The following is a 15,312-nucleotide window of genomic DNA, read 5'->3' on the forward strand; positions in this document are numbered from 1 at the left end:
CACATAGTAAGGCACTGAGTGTTCAACAATTTTTAAATTTCTAGGCAAATACTGAAATGTATTCCAAATACAACATCCATGTTCTCATACCTAAAGGGGCTACAGCATAAAAAGTAAAAAGCATCCAAAAAGTAGAATGATTAATAAAAAAAACCAGAATTCCCGTCGTGGCGCAGTGGTTAACGAATCCGACTAGGAACCATGAGGTTGCGGGTTCGATCCCTGCCCTTGCTCAGTGGGTTAACGATCCGGCGTTGCCGTGAGCTGTGGTGTAGGTTGCAGACGCGGCTCGGATTCCGAGTTGCTGTGGCCAGGATTCCGCGTTGCTGTGGCTCTGGCGTAGGCCGGTGGCTACAGCTCCGATTGGACCCCTAGCCTGGGAACCTCCATATGCCGCGGGAGCGGCCCAAGAAATAGCAAAAAGACAAAAAAAAAAACATGTACCTCTTGGTACCTAGGATGGTACTCTGCCTACTAATAAGCTAACAGACACCAACTGCATGTATAGAATATTACTCTTTCAAAACCGTCTGAGTGTTGAGTGCCTAGTAAATACCAAAGACTGTTCTAGGTGCTGAGAGCAGTCACATCACAATTAAAAGAGACCATCCTCCTCTCATGGAGCTTACATTCCATGATGGAAGACACTATTCAGATGTTGAGACGGAATAAAAAATGGTCAGCAAAGGATTCTAAAGAGTTAGCATCTAAACTGAGACAGAGGAAAAAAAAAAAAAAAAAAGATCCAGCCATACAAATATCTGAGATATTCTATGCAGTGGGCATAAGAAGCATACAGTCCTCAAGGAGATATGCATTTGCCTAATACCTTTAAGAAAAGCCAGAATACAGAAACTGAGGATGGGGCAGTTGTTAATGGGATCAGTGAGGGAAATGGGGAGACTGTGTGGGATCTTGGGGAACCACACTAAGGCAGTTGGTTCAAGAAGCAGCACAGGAGTTCCCGTCGTGGCGCAGTGGTTAACGAATCCGACTAGGAACCATGAGGTTGCGGGTTCGGTCCCTGCCCTTGCTCAGTGGGTTAACGATCTGGCGTTACCGTGAGCTGTGGTGTAGGTTGCAGACGCAGCTTGGATTCCTGCGTTGCTGTGGCTCTGGCGTAGGCCGGCGGCTACAGCTCTGATTGGACCCCTAGCCTGGGAATCTCCATATGCCGCGGAAGCGGCCCAAGAAATAGCAAAAAAAAAAAGAAGCAGCACAAAAACCAGGGGTGGTGGCTAGGGCAGATCCAAGCAAGGAAGGACCATGTACCAACTCATGTAATTTGTACATGATCATACAGCTAGTTATAGGAATTGAGTACAGGCCAAAGCCTGTTCTTTTGACCTCTATACTCCAACCAAAACAGGGTTACAACCCAACTCTGACATATAAACAAGGATATCCCTTACCAAAAAACCCATCTTACAATTCAAAAAACTGGTTGAATATGTTACCTTCTGTCAATATAATGGAATATCATATAGCCACTTAAGAAAAAATGATATATTTAGCTACATGTATCAATACAGAATTACCATCAATATAGTAAATTAAGAGAATACAAAATCATATTTTAGGACAATTTAATTTTTTAAAAAAAAGAGACAGGCAATGAAAATTTCTGGAAAGACAGACAAGGGATAACAGTAGTTATCTCTATGGAGTGAGGAAATGTTCCTATTATAAATACTAAGCCTTTACTATAAAACTGTGAAGACAATGAAACATAAATGCGTACATTAAATTGTACAACCACCATGAAGAACAGTATGGAGGTTCTTCAGAAAACTTGGGCATATAGCCAGACAAAACTACAATGCAAAAAGATACATGTACCTGTATGTTCTTAGCAGTACTATTTACAATAGCCAAGACATGGAAACAACCTAAATGTCCATCATCAGATGAATGGATTAAGAAGATGTGGTACATATACACAATGGAATACTACTCAGCCATAAAAAGAACAAAATAATGCCATTTGCAGCAACATGGGTACAACTAGATTCTCATACTATGTGAAGTCAGAAGAGAAAAACAAATACCATATGATATCACTTATATGTGGAATCTGAAACATGGCACAAATGAACCTATCTACAAAACAGAAACAAACTCACAGACATGAAGAACAGACTTGTGGTTGCAAAGGGGGAGAAGGGAGGGAGTGGGATGGACTGGGACTTTGGAGTCAGTAGACGTAAACTATTACATTTAGAATGGATAGGTAATAAGGTCCTATTGTATAGCAGAGGGAAATATATCCAATCTCCTGTGATAAACCATAATAGAAAATAATATAAAAAAGAATTCAGGAGTTCCCATAGTGGCTTGGTGGTTACCGAACCCAACCAGTATCTATGAAGATGTAGGTTAGGATCCCTGGCCTTGCTCAGTGGGTTAAGGATCTGGTGCTGCTGTGAGCTGTGGTGCAGGTCACAGACACGGCTGAGACTCCATGTTGCAATGACTGTGGCTTAGGCTTGCAGCTGCAGTGCCAATTCGACCCCTAGCCTGGGAACCTCCATAGGCCACAGGTGTGGCCCTAAGAAGACAAAAGACAAAACAACAACAACAAAAGTATATATGTGTATATATGTATGTATGTATGACTGAGTCACTTTGCTGTACAGCAGAAATTGACACGCTGTAAATCAACTATATTATTAAAAAATTTAAAAGTAAATGCATACATGAAATAATATACTTAATGTTAACCACATAAGTGTAAATTTTACAATTAAAAACAAGTTTTTGATATACAGTTTAGTTTTACAGATCTGTAGTATTCTACTATTAATTTTATTTTTTTTTTTTTTTTTTTTTTTTTTTTTTTTTTTTTTTTTTTTTTTGTCTTTTGTCTTTTTTTTTGTCTTTTGTTGTTGTTGTTGTTGTTGTTGCTATTTCTTGGGCCGCTCCCGCGGCATATGGAGGTTCCCAGGCTAGGGGTTGAATCGGAGCTGTAGCCACCGGCCTACACCAGAGCCACAGCAACGCAGGATCCGAGCCGCGTCTGCAACCTACACCACAGCTCACGGCAACGCCGGATCGTTAACCCACTGAGCAAGGGCAGGGATCGAACCCGCGACCTCATGGTTCCTAGTCGGATTCGTTAACCACTGCGCCACGACGGGAACTCCCATCTACTATTAATTTTAATGAAAAGCAGGAAGTCTACAGGTCCCAGCTGATGGCATTAATTTCCTGTTTCTGCCAAATGTTATTCATTGTGGCAAAATGCAGTTCAGAACATTGTCTAATCTGAACTGTGAAAGCAAAATGAAAGTTGAGCTACTCTGAACATGGAACAGGGGATTCAGAGCCCGTAGTTTCAAGCAAAAAGGGAGCACGGAGTATTCTGAGCAGATTAGCATTCCAAGGTGTTTCAATCAAAGCTTGTGTTAGTTCTCTAATACCAAATTATTTATTTATTAGAAGAGATTTTCTTTGATGATAGATTTTTCTTTTGGTCCTTTTTTTAGGGCTAAACCTGAGGCATATGGAAGTTCCCAGGCTAGGGACTGAATTGGAGTTGCAGCCGTCAGCCTGCACCACAGCCAGGGCAACACCAGATCCGAGCTGAGTCTGTGACCTACACCACAGCTCATGGCCATGCTGGGTCCTTATCCCACTAAGCGAGGCCAGGGATTGAACCCTTGTCCTCATGGATACTAGTTGGGATCTTTACTGCTGAGTCACGACAGGAACTCCAATTTTTTAAAGTACAAATTTCTTCAGTCCTTAATGCAAAGTCAAATGGCTTCCAAGCTGAGGAATACTTAAGCTTTATTTTTCTTAGAGTTCTGTGACAAGAGATTAAGAGGGACATCAACTTAGACTACTTTAGTTTAACTTGACTGAAAGTGGACAAGAGGTGTGAAAGCAAAAAGTGGATCAATACACCCCAAGTTTTTAGCCTGAGCAACTATTTAGAATAAGAAGTTTACAGAAGATAAATTCTCTTTAATACTTGAATTTGAATGTGAGATCCTCAGAAGATGTCAAAACAAATGGAAACACAAGCCTGGAGTTGAGAGGAAGAATTAGGTTCCAGAATTATCAGCGGTAGGTAGATAGGTGATAGTCAGAATCTAAGGCAATATCACCAAGGGAGATATAAAACAGAAAAAAAGAACTGGAGTTCCCACTGTGGCACAGTAGGTTAAGGATCCTGCCTTGCGGCAGCTGTGACATAAGTCACAGCTCCGGCTTAGATTCGATCCCTGGCCCAGGTACTTCCATATGCTGCAGGTATAGCTGAAAAAGGAAGAATAAAAAGACAGAACCTCAGAGCCTGCAGAATCAGGGAAGGAGAAATCACCTGCAAATTAGGAGGATTAAGTACTGCCACAGGAGCCAAAGTTAAAGGTAAATGAGAGGTGCTTACAAGAGCAAATGCTACAGAAGAATTGCATTGGTTGAAATCTGACAGAATAATGGTTGCAGAGTCTGGGGAGTCAGAGACTATGCAGACAAGAACAAATTAAGACAAAATTAGTATCATAAATATTCAGTTCTTATAAAAATAGGAAAACTTTTTAAAGACTGAAAAGGTACCCAGAGCATCTCAAATATGACCCACACTGGGACTTACTAAACGTTGTAGATCATACTGTAGTTAACAAAGTCTATTAAGATAAGGGTTAAGAGGACAAGAGATTTTTAAAACCAAAAAAGCATCAGTAACTATAGCAAATATAAGTACAATTTAGAGGATCAGTCTGCAGAGATCTGAACAGTCAAAAGTAAAGTAGTACCAAGAGTTAATTTTACAGTTTGGAGAACCTCACTACTGAAAGGCAGAAGAAAAACTTGGCAGTAACTTGAAGATGTTATTAGAAAAAAGGTGGGATTTTTTGTGAATGTGGGAAAGAATTCTGTCTCTCTTTCTATTTTGTCTTTTTGTCTTTTCAAGGGCTGCACCCAAAGCACATGAAGGTTCCCAGGCTAGGGGTCCCAATCAGAGGTGTAGCTGCTGGCCTACGCCTGAGCCAAAGCAATGCGGAATCCAAGCCTCGTCTGGGAACTACACCACAGCTCATGGCAACGCTGGATCCTTAACCCACTGAGCAAGGCCAGGGATCAAACCCACAACCTCATGGTTCCTACTCGGATTTGTCTGTCACTGAGCCACAACGGGAACTCCAGAATTTGGTCTCTTAATGCTTTAGGAACTCCTATGTGGAATTTTTGGTTCTTGTAAGTGAACTGTGATTAAAATATTCAAGGTGTAATGGTTTCTCTGAGAAGCAGCAATAGCCAGGAATAGATACACAAACTCACTGGTAAGGAAATTCTAGCAGGGGGATCAGAGACAGGACTGAAGATAAACAAGCTTAAAGTTTTAGAAAGATTATGGAAGCACAGGAAAAGACTATCATAAAAAATGTAAAGAGCAAGCACTCTTTTTTTTTTTTTTGGTCTTTAGACCACCCTCAGCATATGGAAGTTCCCAGGCCAGGGGTCGAACTGGAGCTACAGCTGCTGGCCTATACCACAGCCACACCGGATCCAAGCTACGTCTACAACCTACACCCAGCTCACAGCAACACCAGATCCTTAACCTACTGAGCAAGGCCAGGAATCGAACCAGCATCCTCATGGATACTAGTTGGGTTTGTAACTGCTGAGCTATGATGGGAACTCCAAGAGCAAGCATTCTTAAGAGCAAATCCAGTTCAAGGATACCAAGCCAATAGCTCCTCATATGTATAACAAAACCAGAATTTCTGGAAACTTAGCCAGGAGACCACTAGAATAGAGGCTCTACAAAGACAGGAATTTTGTTTGTTTTGTTCATTGCTGTATCCCAGTCCTTGACTCAGCTAACTTTGTGTTATGGTTACTATAAGGAAAAGATTCTCTCACAACCTAAGAGTCAGGGGAAAAACAAGGATATTGCTATTCTGTGACTAAGTGGATTGACAAAAACCCTTAGCTTTGACAGAGAATGAAAGGGTAAGGCCAGAGAATTTATCAGGGCAGGGATAGCAAGTGTGAATGCTTATAGAATCCAGGTGGATTACAGGCTTATGAAGCGAGCCAGTGAGCAAATGAAGAGCTCACACACTCCATCTAAAGGGGCTGCCTCTACTCAGCTCCAGCCAACTTTTGTTCTTTCAAAACAGTTCAGTATGGTTTCAAGAGAAATTAGAAAATTCAGATTGCAATATCTAATTTAAGTATTGGTAAACTGTAAAAGCCCCTTTTAAAAAAACATTTGGCACAATGCAAATGCACGTGCAAGCCACAAGTGAACCATGAGCTTCCAGTCTAAAATCCATTCTGGAGAACTGAGCAGAGCAGGATCTGATCTACCAGAGGATATCAATGAGTGCCTGAAAGATGGCAGTGGTTCAAAGGAAGGGGACTAATATGTAATATGGCTCAACACACTGCTCTCTAGCCCAGGAGTCACCTGAACTATGTGTAGAACCAGTTGGTACAAAACTGAAAAAAATCACATCCCTCCTACCACAAAATACCCCAAATCAATAGGAAGAGAAACAAACAAGGAACCATTTGTAGATATCAAGGTAAGTGTCCTTAAAAGTTTATTCTATTACTCACAGCTCTCCGATGGTTCCTTTCCTAAGCCAAATACAATTTTTTTGGCAAGAATCCAAGCTGCTCTCATTTCTATTTTACATGGCCCATTTCCCCCCAAATCAACCGCTCTTCCTAGTATGCCTATATTTTTCCATCTCCAGGCCCAAAGCTTCTGCCCTAATGCAGTCTAGGATGCATGAAGTATCCAAATTATGGAAGATTTTCCATACTTTCTATCAAACATGGAAGGAAAGTCCCCTCACCCACCCAAAAAGTAACACAAAAGGTGTGCCATCATTGGTTGATCAGGTACAAATTCAAATTAAAATAACTAGATACCACACACCCACCAGAATGGCTAAACTTAAATAGCAAATACCTAGTGCTGACAAGGAAGTAGAGCAACTGGAAACCAAATAGTACTCAACACATACATTGGAATAGTCTCTATGGAAAAATACTTGGCAATCTCTATTAAAGTTAGCTATCCTATGTCCCAACAGCTCCACTCCTAGGTATATACCAAACAGAAACAAAGGCAAAAGTCTACTAAGACATGAACAAGAACAGCAGCCCTAATCACAATAGCCCAAAAGTGGAAGCTACTGAATGTTCACCAACAAATATTCACATAATGGAACACTATGAGAATAGATACCTCCAATTACATGCTATAATATGAATTTCGGGGAGTTCCCGTGGTGGCGCAGTGGTTAACGAATCCAACTAGGAACCATGAGGTTGCGGGTTCGATCCCTGCCCTTGCTCAGTGGGTTAAAGATCTGGCGTTGATGTGAGTGAGCTGTGGTGTAGGTCACAGACGCGGCTTGGATCCCGCATTGCTGTGGCTCTGGCGTAGGCTGGTGGCTACGGCTCCGATTAGACCCCTAGCCTGGGAACCTCCATATGCCATGGGAGTGGCCCAAGAAATGGCAAAAAGACAAAAAAAAAAAAAAAAAAAAGAATTTCAATGTTGAATGAAAATGAGGAAAAGAATATTCTTATATGACTCCATATATATAAACTTTAAACTAAAAAAACTATTGTCAAAATAATGGTTACTCTTAGACAGCTGTAATGATAGGAGACAGAGTAGGCTTTGGGGATGGTGGTAACTAATAGTCCCTTTCTCGATTTGGATGCTGGTTGTCTGAGTATTCACTTTGTAAAACTTTAGCTAAACTCTATGCATACTATTCTATATATGTCAAAAAAACTAAGAAGACAGTTAAGATAGGGCTTATGCTAAGGTACTATCATTTCTTCAACCAGAATGGTCTCTGCCCCACTTATCTACAAATAATTGCTATACTTTTACCTGGAAAAACAAATTTTTTTCTATATATCAACTGTGCTTGGTGTTTTCTCCTATTTAAGAAAAGTGTGACCAATTTCTAAAATCCTTATGTTATTGACAAAGATGAATCTGAAAGTTTCAAGTTCTTTACACAATTTGTAAACACTATCAAAACTCCCTATGACATTTCTACATAATAGTTAATTAGAACCAGAAACACTTCTATTTTAACACAACAGAGCCCAGAGGTGTACTTCACATTAAAAACCTACCTCAATTAGTCTGCAGCAAAACCACTGTTTAATTTACCTAAAGCTACCAATAAATATTCAACAGTCCTGCTAAAATCGAATTAAAAATTAACTTTGCCAGGCCACTATTCTATAGACTGTCCATAAGTTTGAACACAGATTTTAGTTTTATAGCTTAAAGGTGTCCTTGACCACCTTAAGTTTACTGGCCTTGGAGCTATTCTATAGATGCTGATAATACAACAGTGAACAAACGAGACAAACAAGACTGTCTACTCTCAAGCTTACATTCTGATAACTACACAATATATTCCTGAATCAATTTTGTTTCCTCACGATTTCAACGAATTCGTAATGCGTATGTGCAGCACAGAAAGCACCAGCATACTCTGATAATGATGTAATAACATTATTCCGGTAATATTAACCTAAAGTTGCGGTGAAAAGGATGTACTTACTGTATAATTAGAAGAATAACTTGATGGGTAAAATTCAGGGGCATTCACAGACAGCTTTGACATTAATACAGGAGCTACCACCACCTGGGGTTTAGCCATTGCTGACTCCAAATTCTGCTGTGGGATGTTATCCTGTGAATTAGGTGGAGCTCTCAGGGGCCTCGTTTGTTCTGAGAAAGGGGAAAAAAGGGGGTGTTAAGATGCATTCATTCCTTTGCATAACAACTTACTATATAATGAAAAGCCATCTGAGTAGGGCTGGTTTTTAAGTTATACAAGAACGATCAGGAAATGTAAGGTTATCGCCAGAATATGTACAGAGCCTGCAAAAAGGAACAATAGACTTGCTTTAGTTCGTTTATGAACATACCTGCTTCCTAAATGAACGCTTCAGGCTTATTTTTTCCTTTTTTCTTTTCGAAGGAGTCGGTTAAAAAGAGGTGGCTGCCCGCCTCAGGCCTCCCTCTCGGGGGGCTGGGGAGGGGGAGGCAATTTTTACTTCCTCCCGGGACAGCAGAACTCGGGGACAGCGCACCGGGCCCCTCCCCCAGCCCGGGCGCACAAAGAATTCGATCCGCCACCCTCCAAACCCCGTTCCGGGCCCGTCCCCACCCCGCAACAACCGGGCCCTTTGGGGAATGCTTTCGGGGAACCCGAGGGAGGAAGACGGCGCGCCGACTTCGGGCGCGCGCGGAGGGCCTGGGGAAGCGTTGGCCCTGGAGGACAGGGTCCCCTAGAGCGGCTCCGTACCTGGGAGCGCCCCGGGCCGGGGAGGCCGCTGGGGGCCGGCGGGGACCTCGCACTGGGCCCCTGGCGGCGGGGCCGTCCTGGGCTGGCGCAGCGGCGGTGGCTGCAAGAAGCCCGGGGCTTTGGGCTGCGGCGGCGGCTGGTGCCGCGGCCGCTCAGCAGGCCCCGCTCCGTTCGGGAAACCGCCGCCCTCAGGCCCGCCCCCTCCGCGGCCCAGGCCCCGGCTCCGGCCCCGACCAGCACCTGGGGCCCGATCGAAACCGTCCGACATGCTCCTCCTCCTCCTCCTCCGGGGGCCGCTGCCGCTGCGCTCTGGAGAGGACGCGGGGGGAGGCGCCGCGGGCCGGCTCTCGCCGCCGCGCTCACTCGGGCCTCATGGAGGAGGAGGACTCTGGGCCCTGCTCGGCTCCCCGGCGCTTCGGGCGGGGCGGACGGCAGCTGGAGCACCCACGGAACCCGCCGCTCCGGAGCGCCCGCCCCCCTCGGCTACCCTCAGCTTTTTCCGATTCTCCCCCAAAACCCGGCTCCCCCGCCTTCGGTGCGGCGGGGGCGAAGGCAGGTCACAGCGGCCCCCCGCGGCCCGGAGGCCCCGGGCACGCCCGCCACAGCTCCTCCCGTTCCCGGCGGGCGGGCTGCCGCGGCCCAGCAGGCCGCCGGACAAGCGGCACCTAGGCCTCTAGATAGCCCTGCCCGCCGCGGGGGCATCCCGGCAAACGGAACCGGGCTGGGGGCAGAGAGGGGCGCTTACCCCTGAAAGGGTCTGCTTACTCGGTGGTTCTCAGGAGAGAAGTGCGAGACTGACGGTTGATGCCGGGAAAATAAAAATACGGGGGGAGGGGGCGTGAGCCGGCGCCAGGGTTCGCGGACGCGCACCTCCGTGGGCGCGCAGGTGTGTTCAATGACCCGGCGCCGGCGAGACCCGAGGGTTGGTCGGGAAGGGGGCTCTGGAAGCTCTTTGCCACCCGCAACGTTAGCCGCGGGGGGGGGGGGGGAATAGGAACGGAATCTAAACATGCCCCCCCGCCCACGTCCTTCTCAAGTCCCAGTATTTATCATGGTAGGTCACGCTGGGGCCAAGCTTGACTCTCTTCCCTTTTTTCATCCTCTCCAGAAATTTTAAGAAAATACGCTACCTTTCAATAAAACTCCCCTCTTTTTCATCTTCTACCACTGCTGTCCAATCAAAATATAGTGCGGGCCACAAATGCAAGCCACTTACGTAATTATACATTTTCTAGAAGGCACATTACCCGAAGGAAAATAAAAACAGGTGAAATTAATTTTGATAATATATTTTACTAAGTCCAATAGATCCCAAATGGTATCATTCAAAACATGTAATTAAAGATATTAATGAGGAGTTCCTGTTGTGGCTCAGTGGTAATGAAGCCGACTAGGATCCAAGAGGATGCTGGCTGGATCCCTAGCCTTGCTCAGCGGGTTAAGGATCCAGCCTTGCTGTGAGTTGTGGTGTAGGCTGCAGACTCCGCTTGAATCCCAGTTGCTGTGACTAAGTGGGCAGCTGCAGCTTTGATTGGACCCCTAGCCTGGTAACATCCATATGCTGCTGATGCAGTCCTAAAAAGAAGGAAAAAGAAAGATATTAATAGATATTTTCTCTCTTTTCATATTAATCAAAATCAGTATACTTTGCATTTCCAGCATATCTTTCTCGGGATTAGGCACATTTCAAGTGTAGTGGCTACTGCACTGCACAGCAAAGTTCTAGACATTATGTATAAGTTAGTGTGTGTGTGTGTGTGTGTGTGTTTAAGTCAAGTCTGACAGTGCTAAAGCCAAATGAGGGATGATATAAGTAATGAAAAGGAGAAAAAATATTTCTTAACTGTTAGACTGAAACATCTTCACAAATTCTGTGTTTTAAGCAAGGCTTACTGCTTTTCAATCTTGTTAAGCTTGAGAATAATTTCAGTTAAGAATAAAACTTCTTGTTAACCATTTTCTTGCTAATAAAGAAAACATTAACGTCTTCACTTAAATGAAAGAGGAAAATGGCTTTAATGAAGGCAGTCATGAATAAATGATTCATGCTGTTGATTGGTGGCAAAAACAATGAAGCCAGGGAAGGAAGCCAGCAAGAAGTGTGGTGCCTTGGTGTTGAGAAAGCATGTAGGATTCAAAATAGGTCGAAGTTCTGGTTTGGATCCTGGTGGTGCCCCTTAATGCCTATGTGATCCTGGGTAAGTAAAGGAGTTAGTTTCACTGAGCCTCTTTCCTCACTTATGTAATAAGTATAATGAGTATACTTATAATAAGTAGCAGTGGGCATATATTACAAAGACAAGGTTACACTTTAAAAATTAGATGAGGTAATGCTTATACCAAAAATCCTTTCTTTTATGTAGTCATCAGTCACCTCTTGCCTGGACTTTTTATTGTGTACAGATGACCCATAAACTGTGTGCTCATTAACAGAGTTATTCTGTATGTTCCACTGAAGTAGATGCTCCAATCCTATCCCAGGCTTTTGTTTGCATTCTTTTTTTTTTTTTTTTTTTGGTCTTTTTTTTGCCATTTCTCGGGCCGCTCCTACGGCATATGGGAGGTTCCCAGGCTAGGGGTCGAAATGGAGCTGTAGCCGCCAGCCTACGCCAGAGCCACAGCAACGCGGGATCCGAGCCTTGTCTGCAACCTACACCACAGCTCACGGCAACGCCGGATCATTTACCCACTGAGCAAGGGCAGGGATTGAACCCGCAACCTCATGGTTCCTAGTTGAATTCGTTAACCACTGCGCCACGACGGGAACTCCCCTGTTTGCATTCTTTACCCTCTTTTTCCCCTTAGAACTTTTTGATGGATAGCTTCCTTTCTACACCTAAATCTTTGTTATCTCACTCTTATCAGCATCCATGGTGGCATCCAGGTTTCTTTACAGCCCCTCTTGTTAGACAAGTTAGGTAAGTGAGATATTGTCCTTTGACTTCCCCCTATTTACTGTGATGTAACTCCAGCCCATTACCATATATGAGAAGCAGACTTGGGGACAACATGAATGGATTTTTTATACCACTGTAGCTCTGATTCTCAGGACTTCAGACTTAGGCTTCTAGCTTTCCTGGGTTTCCAGATTGCAGATAGTAAATCATGGGACTTCTCAGCCTCCATAATCATATAAGCCAATTCCTTATAATAAATTATATCTACCTATCTCTCCTATTAATTCTGTTTCTCTGGAACAGAAATTGGTACTGAGAAGTGGGGTGCAGCTGTGACAAATACCTAAAAATTATGGAAGTGGCTTTTGAACTAGTTAATGGATAGAGGCTGATAGTGGTTTTTGATGCATGTTAGAAAAAGTTGACATTGCCCTACATTGAGTTGCAGTGTAGGCCCCAGAGGGACTGTTATTTTTTTTTATTTTTCTATTACTCAATGAATTTTTTACATTTATGGTTGTCCAATGATCATCACAATCCAATTTTCTTTTCTTTTTTTTTTTTTTTTTGGATTTTTGCCATGTTCTTGGGCCGCTTTTGCGGCACACGGAGGTTCCCAGGCTAGGGATCGAATAGCAGCTGTAGCCACTGGCCTATGCCAGAGCCACAGCAACACAGGATCCGAGCCGAGTCTGCAACCTATACCACAGCTCATGGCAATGCCGGGTCCTTAACCCACTGAGCAAGGCTAGGGACCAAACCTGCAAACTCATGGTTCCTAGTCGGATTCATTAACCACTGAGCCACGACAGGAACTCCACAATCCAATTTTATAGAATTTCCATCCCTCAAACCCAGTGCATCACCCACCTCCAGAACTGTCTCCTTTGGAAACCCTAAGTTTTTCAAAGTCTGTTGAGTCAGCATCTGTTCTGCAAAGAAGTTCAGTCTGTCCTTTTTTCAGATTCCACACGTCGGTGAAAGCATTTGATGTTGGTGTCTTATTGTATGACTGACCTCACTTAGCATGATAATTTCTAGGTCCACCCATGTTGCTAAAAATGCCGGTATTTCGTTCCTTTTAGTGGCTGAGTAATATTCCATTGTGTATATGTACCACCTCTTCTGGATCCACTCCTCTGTCGATGGACATTTAGGTTGTTTCCATGTCTTGGCTATTGCAAATAGTGCTGCAATGAATATTGGAATACATGTGTCTTTTCAGGTCATGGTTTTCTCTGGATAGATGCCCAGGAGTGGGATTGCTGGATCAAATGGGAGTTCTATTTTTAGTTTTCTGAGGCATCTCCATACTGTTTTCCACAGTGGTTGCACCAATTTACAATCCCACCAACAGTGTACTAGGGTTCCTTTTTCTCCACCACCTCTCCAGCACTTCTTGTTTGTAGACTTTTTGATGATGGCCATTCTGGCTGGTGTAAGGTGGTACCTCATGGTGGTTTTGATTTGCATTTCTCTAATAATGAGCGATGTTGGACATCTTTTCATGTTTTTTTTTGGCCATCTGTATGTCTTCTTTGGAAAATTGTCTGTTTAGACCTGCCCATTTTTTGATGGGGTTGTTTGTTTTGTTGGTATTGAGTGGTAGGAGGCGTTTATAAGTTTTGGAGATTTATAAGTCTTTTATGTTGTTTAGGGTTGTTTACGTTTATAAGTCTTTTCATGTTGTTTATGGTTTCCTTTGCTGTGCAGAAACTTTTAAGTTTGATTAGGTCCCATTTGTTTATTTTTGTTTTTACTGTCATTACTCTAAGAGATTTTTACTGTCATTACTCTAAGAGGTGGATCTGAGAAGATGTTGCTGTCCTTTATATCAGGGAGTGTTTGGCCTATGTTTTCCTCTAAGAGTTTATAGTATCTGGTCTTATATCTAGGTCTTTAATCCATTTTGAGTTTATTTTTGTGTATGGTGTTAGGGAGTGTTTTTTTTTTTTGTTTTGTTTTGTTTTGTTTTTTGTCTTTGTCTTTTCTAGCGCTGTACTCGCAGCATGTGGAAATTCCCAGGCTAGGGCTTGAATCGGAGCTACAGTCTACCCCAGAGCCACAGCAATGCCAGATCTGAGCCGTGTCTGAGACCTACACCATAGCTCACGGCAACACCAGATCCTTAACACACTGAGCAAGGCCAGGGATCGAACCCTCAACCTCATGGTTCTTAGTCGGATTTGTTAACCACTGAGCCACGATGGGAACTCCTAAGTTAGCCATCTTTGCCTCCAGTTTATTTCCAATGTCTTGTATCATTTCCAGCATCAGCAGTCTAAAGTTTTTTCCTGGAGGCTTAGAATCTCCTGATCACTTAGCTGATTTTCTGGGGGGTTTTCTTTCTCCCTCATCTGAATTATAATTCTCTGTCTGTTCATTTTTATAGGTTTTTGGTGTGCTGACCTTTTTACAGATAATAGAGTTGTAGCCTCTCTTACTTCTGGTGTCTGCCCCCCTTGTGGCTCAAGTTGGTACAGGGGCTTGCTGTAGGCTTTCTAATGGGAGGGACTGATGCCTGCCCACTGGTAGGTGGAGCTGATTCCTATCCCTCTGGCAGATGGGGCTGGATGAGATTAGAGGCAGCTATGTGCCTGAGGGGTCTTTAGGTAGCCTGTTTACCGATGGGTGGTGCTGTGATCCAGCCTGGATTGTTGTTTGCCCTGGGGTTTCTCAGCGCTGATGGGTGGGGTTAGAATTTCCATTTCCCAAAATGGCCACCTCCAGAGAAAGGCAAGCTTCTGAATATTCCCAAGAGCTTTGCTTCCAGTGTCCCACAACAAGCCAAATTCACCCCTGTTTTCCCAGGAGGTCCTCTAAGAACTGCAGTCAGGTTTGACACAGATTCCTATGGAGACTTTGCTTTGGCCTGGGACCCAGTGCATGTGAAATCTGTGTGCACCTTTTAAGAAAGGGGTCCCCTCTTCCCCCAGTCCCTTGGAGCTTCTGCGCACAAGCCCCACTGGCCTTCAATGCCAGGTGCTCTGGGGGCTCATTCTCCTAATGCCAGATCCTCACATGTGGGAGTTTGATGTGGGGCTCAGAACTCTCACTCCTGTAGGTGAGTCTCTGAACCAGTTACTTTCCAGTCTGTGGGGTGTCCC

At 43.9% G+C, this 15,312-nt stretch overlaps 1 protein-coding gene across 13 annotated transcripts in view; it reads right to left on the reverse strand.

The window, feature by feature from the left end:
• The window catches only part of PAIP1 (poly(A) binding protein interacting protein 1), a 36,025-nt gene extending 25,820 nt beyond the window's left edge, over positions 1–10,205 (reverse strand). For 3 of the 13 annotated variants that reach the window (XR_014831221.1, XM_085002191.1, XM_005657616.4), the window contains exons 1-2: positions 10,054–10,098; positions 8,559–8,728 (exon numbers count right to left, since the gene is read on the reverse strand). Coding sequence is in view for 5 of the 13 variants with exons in the window: in XM_005657616.4 (XP_005657673.1) it covers positions 8,559–8,657 (99 nt within the window). In the remaining 8 variants the exon portion in view is untranslated. Of the gene's footprint in view, positions 1–8,558; positions 8,729–8,928 lie in introns of all 13 variants that reach the window. The other 10 variants (XR_014831220.1, XM_003133921.7, XM_085002193.1 and 7 more) reach the window with 8 other exon arrangements.
• Between the last annotated feature and the right edge of the window lie 5,107 nt (positions 10,206–15,312).

Source organism: Sus scrofa, chromosome 16 (genome assembly GCF_054392235.1).
Source record: "Sus scrofa isolate SSC_HxYL_T2T_F1_AM1 chromosome 16, Sscrofa_HxYL_maternal_Yorkshire_Landrace_v2.0, whole genome shotgun sequence".
NCBI classification, from domain to species: domain Eukaryota; kingdom Metazoa; phylum Chordata; class Mammalia; order Artiodactyla; family Suidae; genus Sus; species Sus scrofa.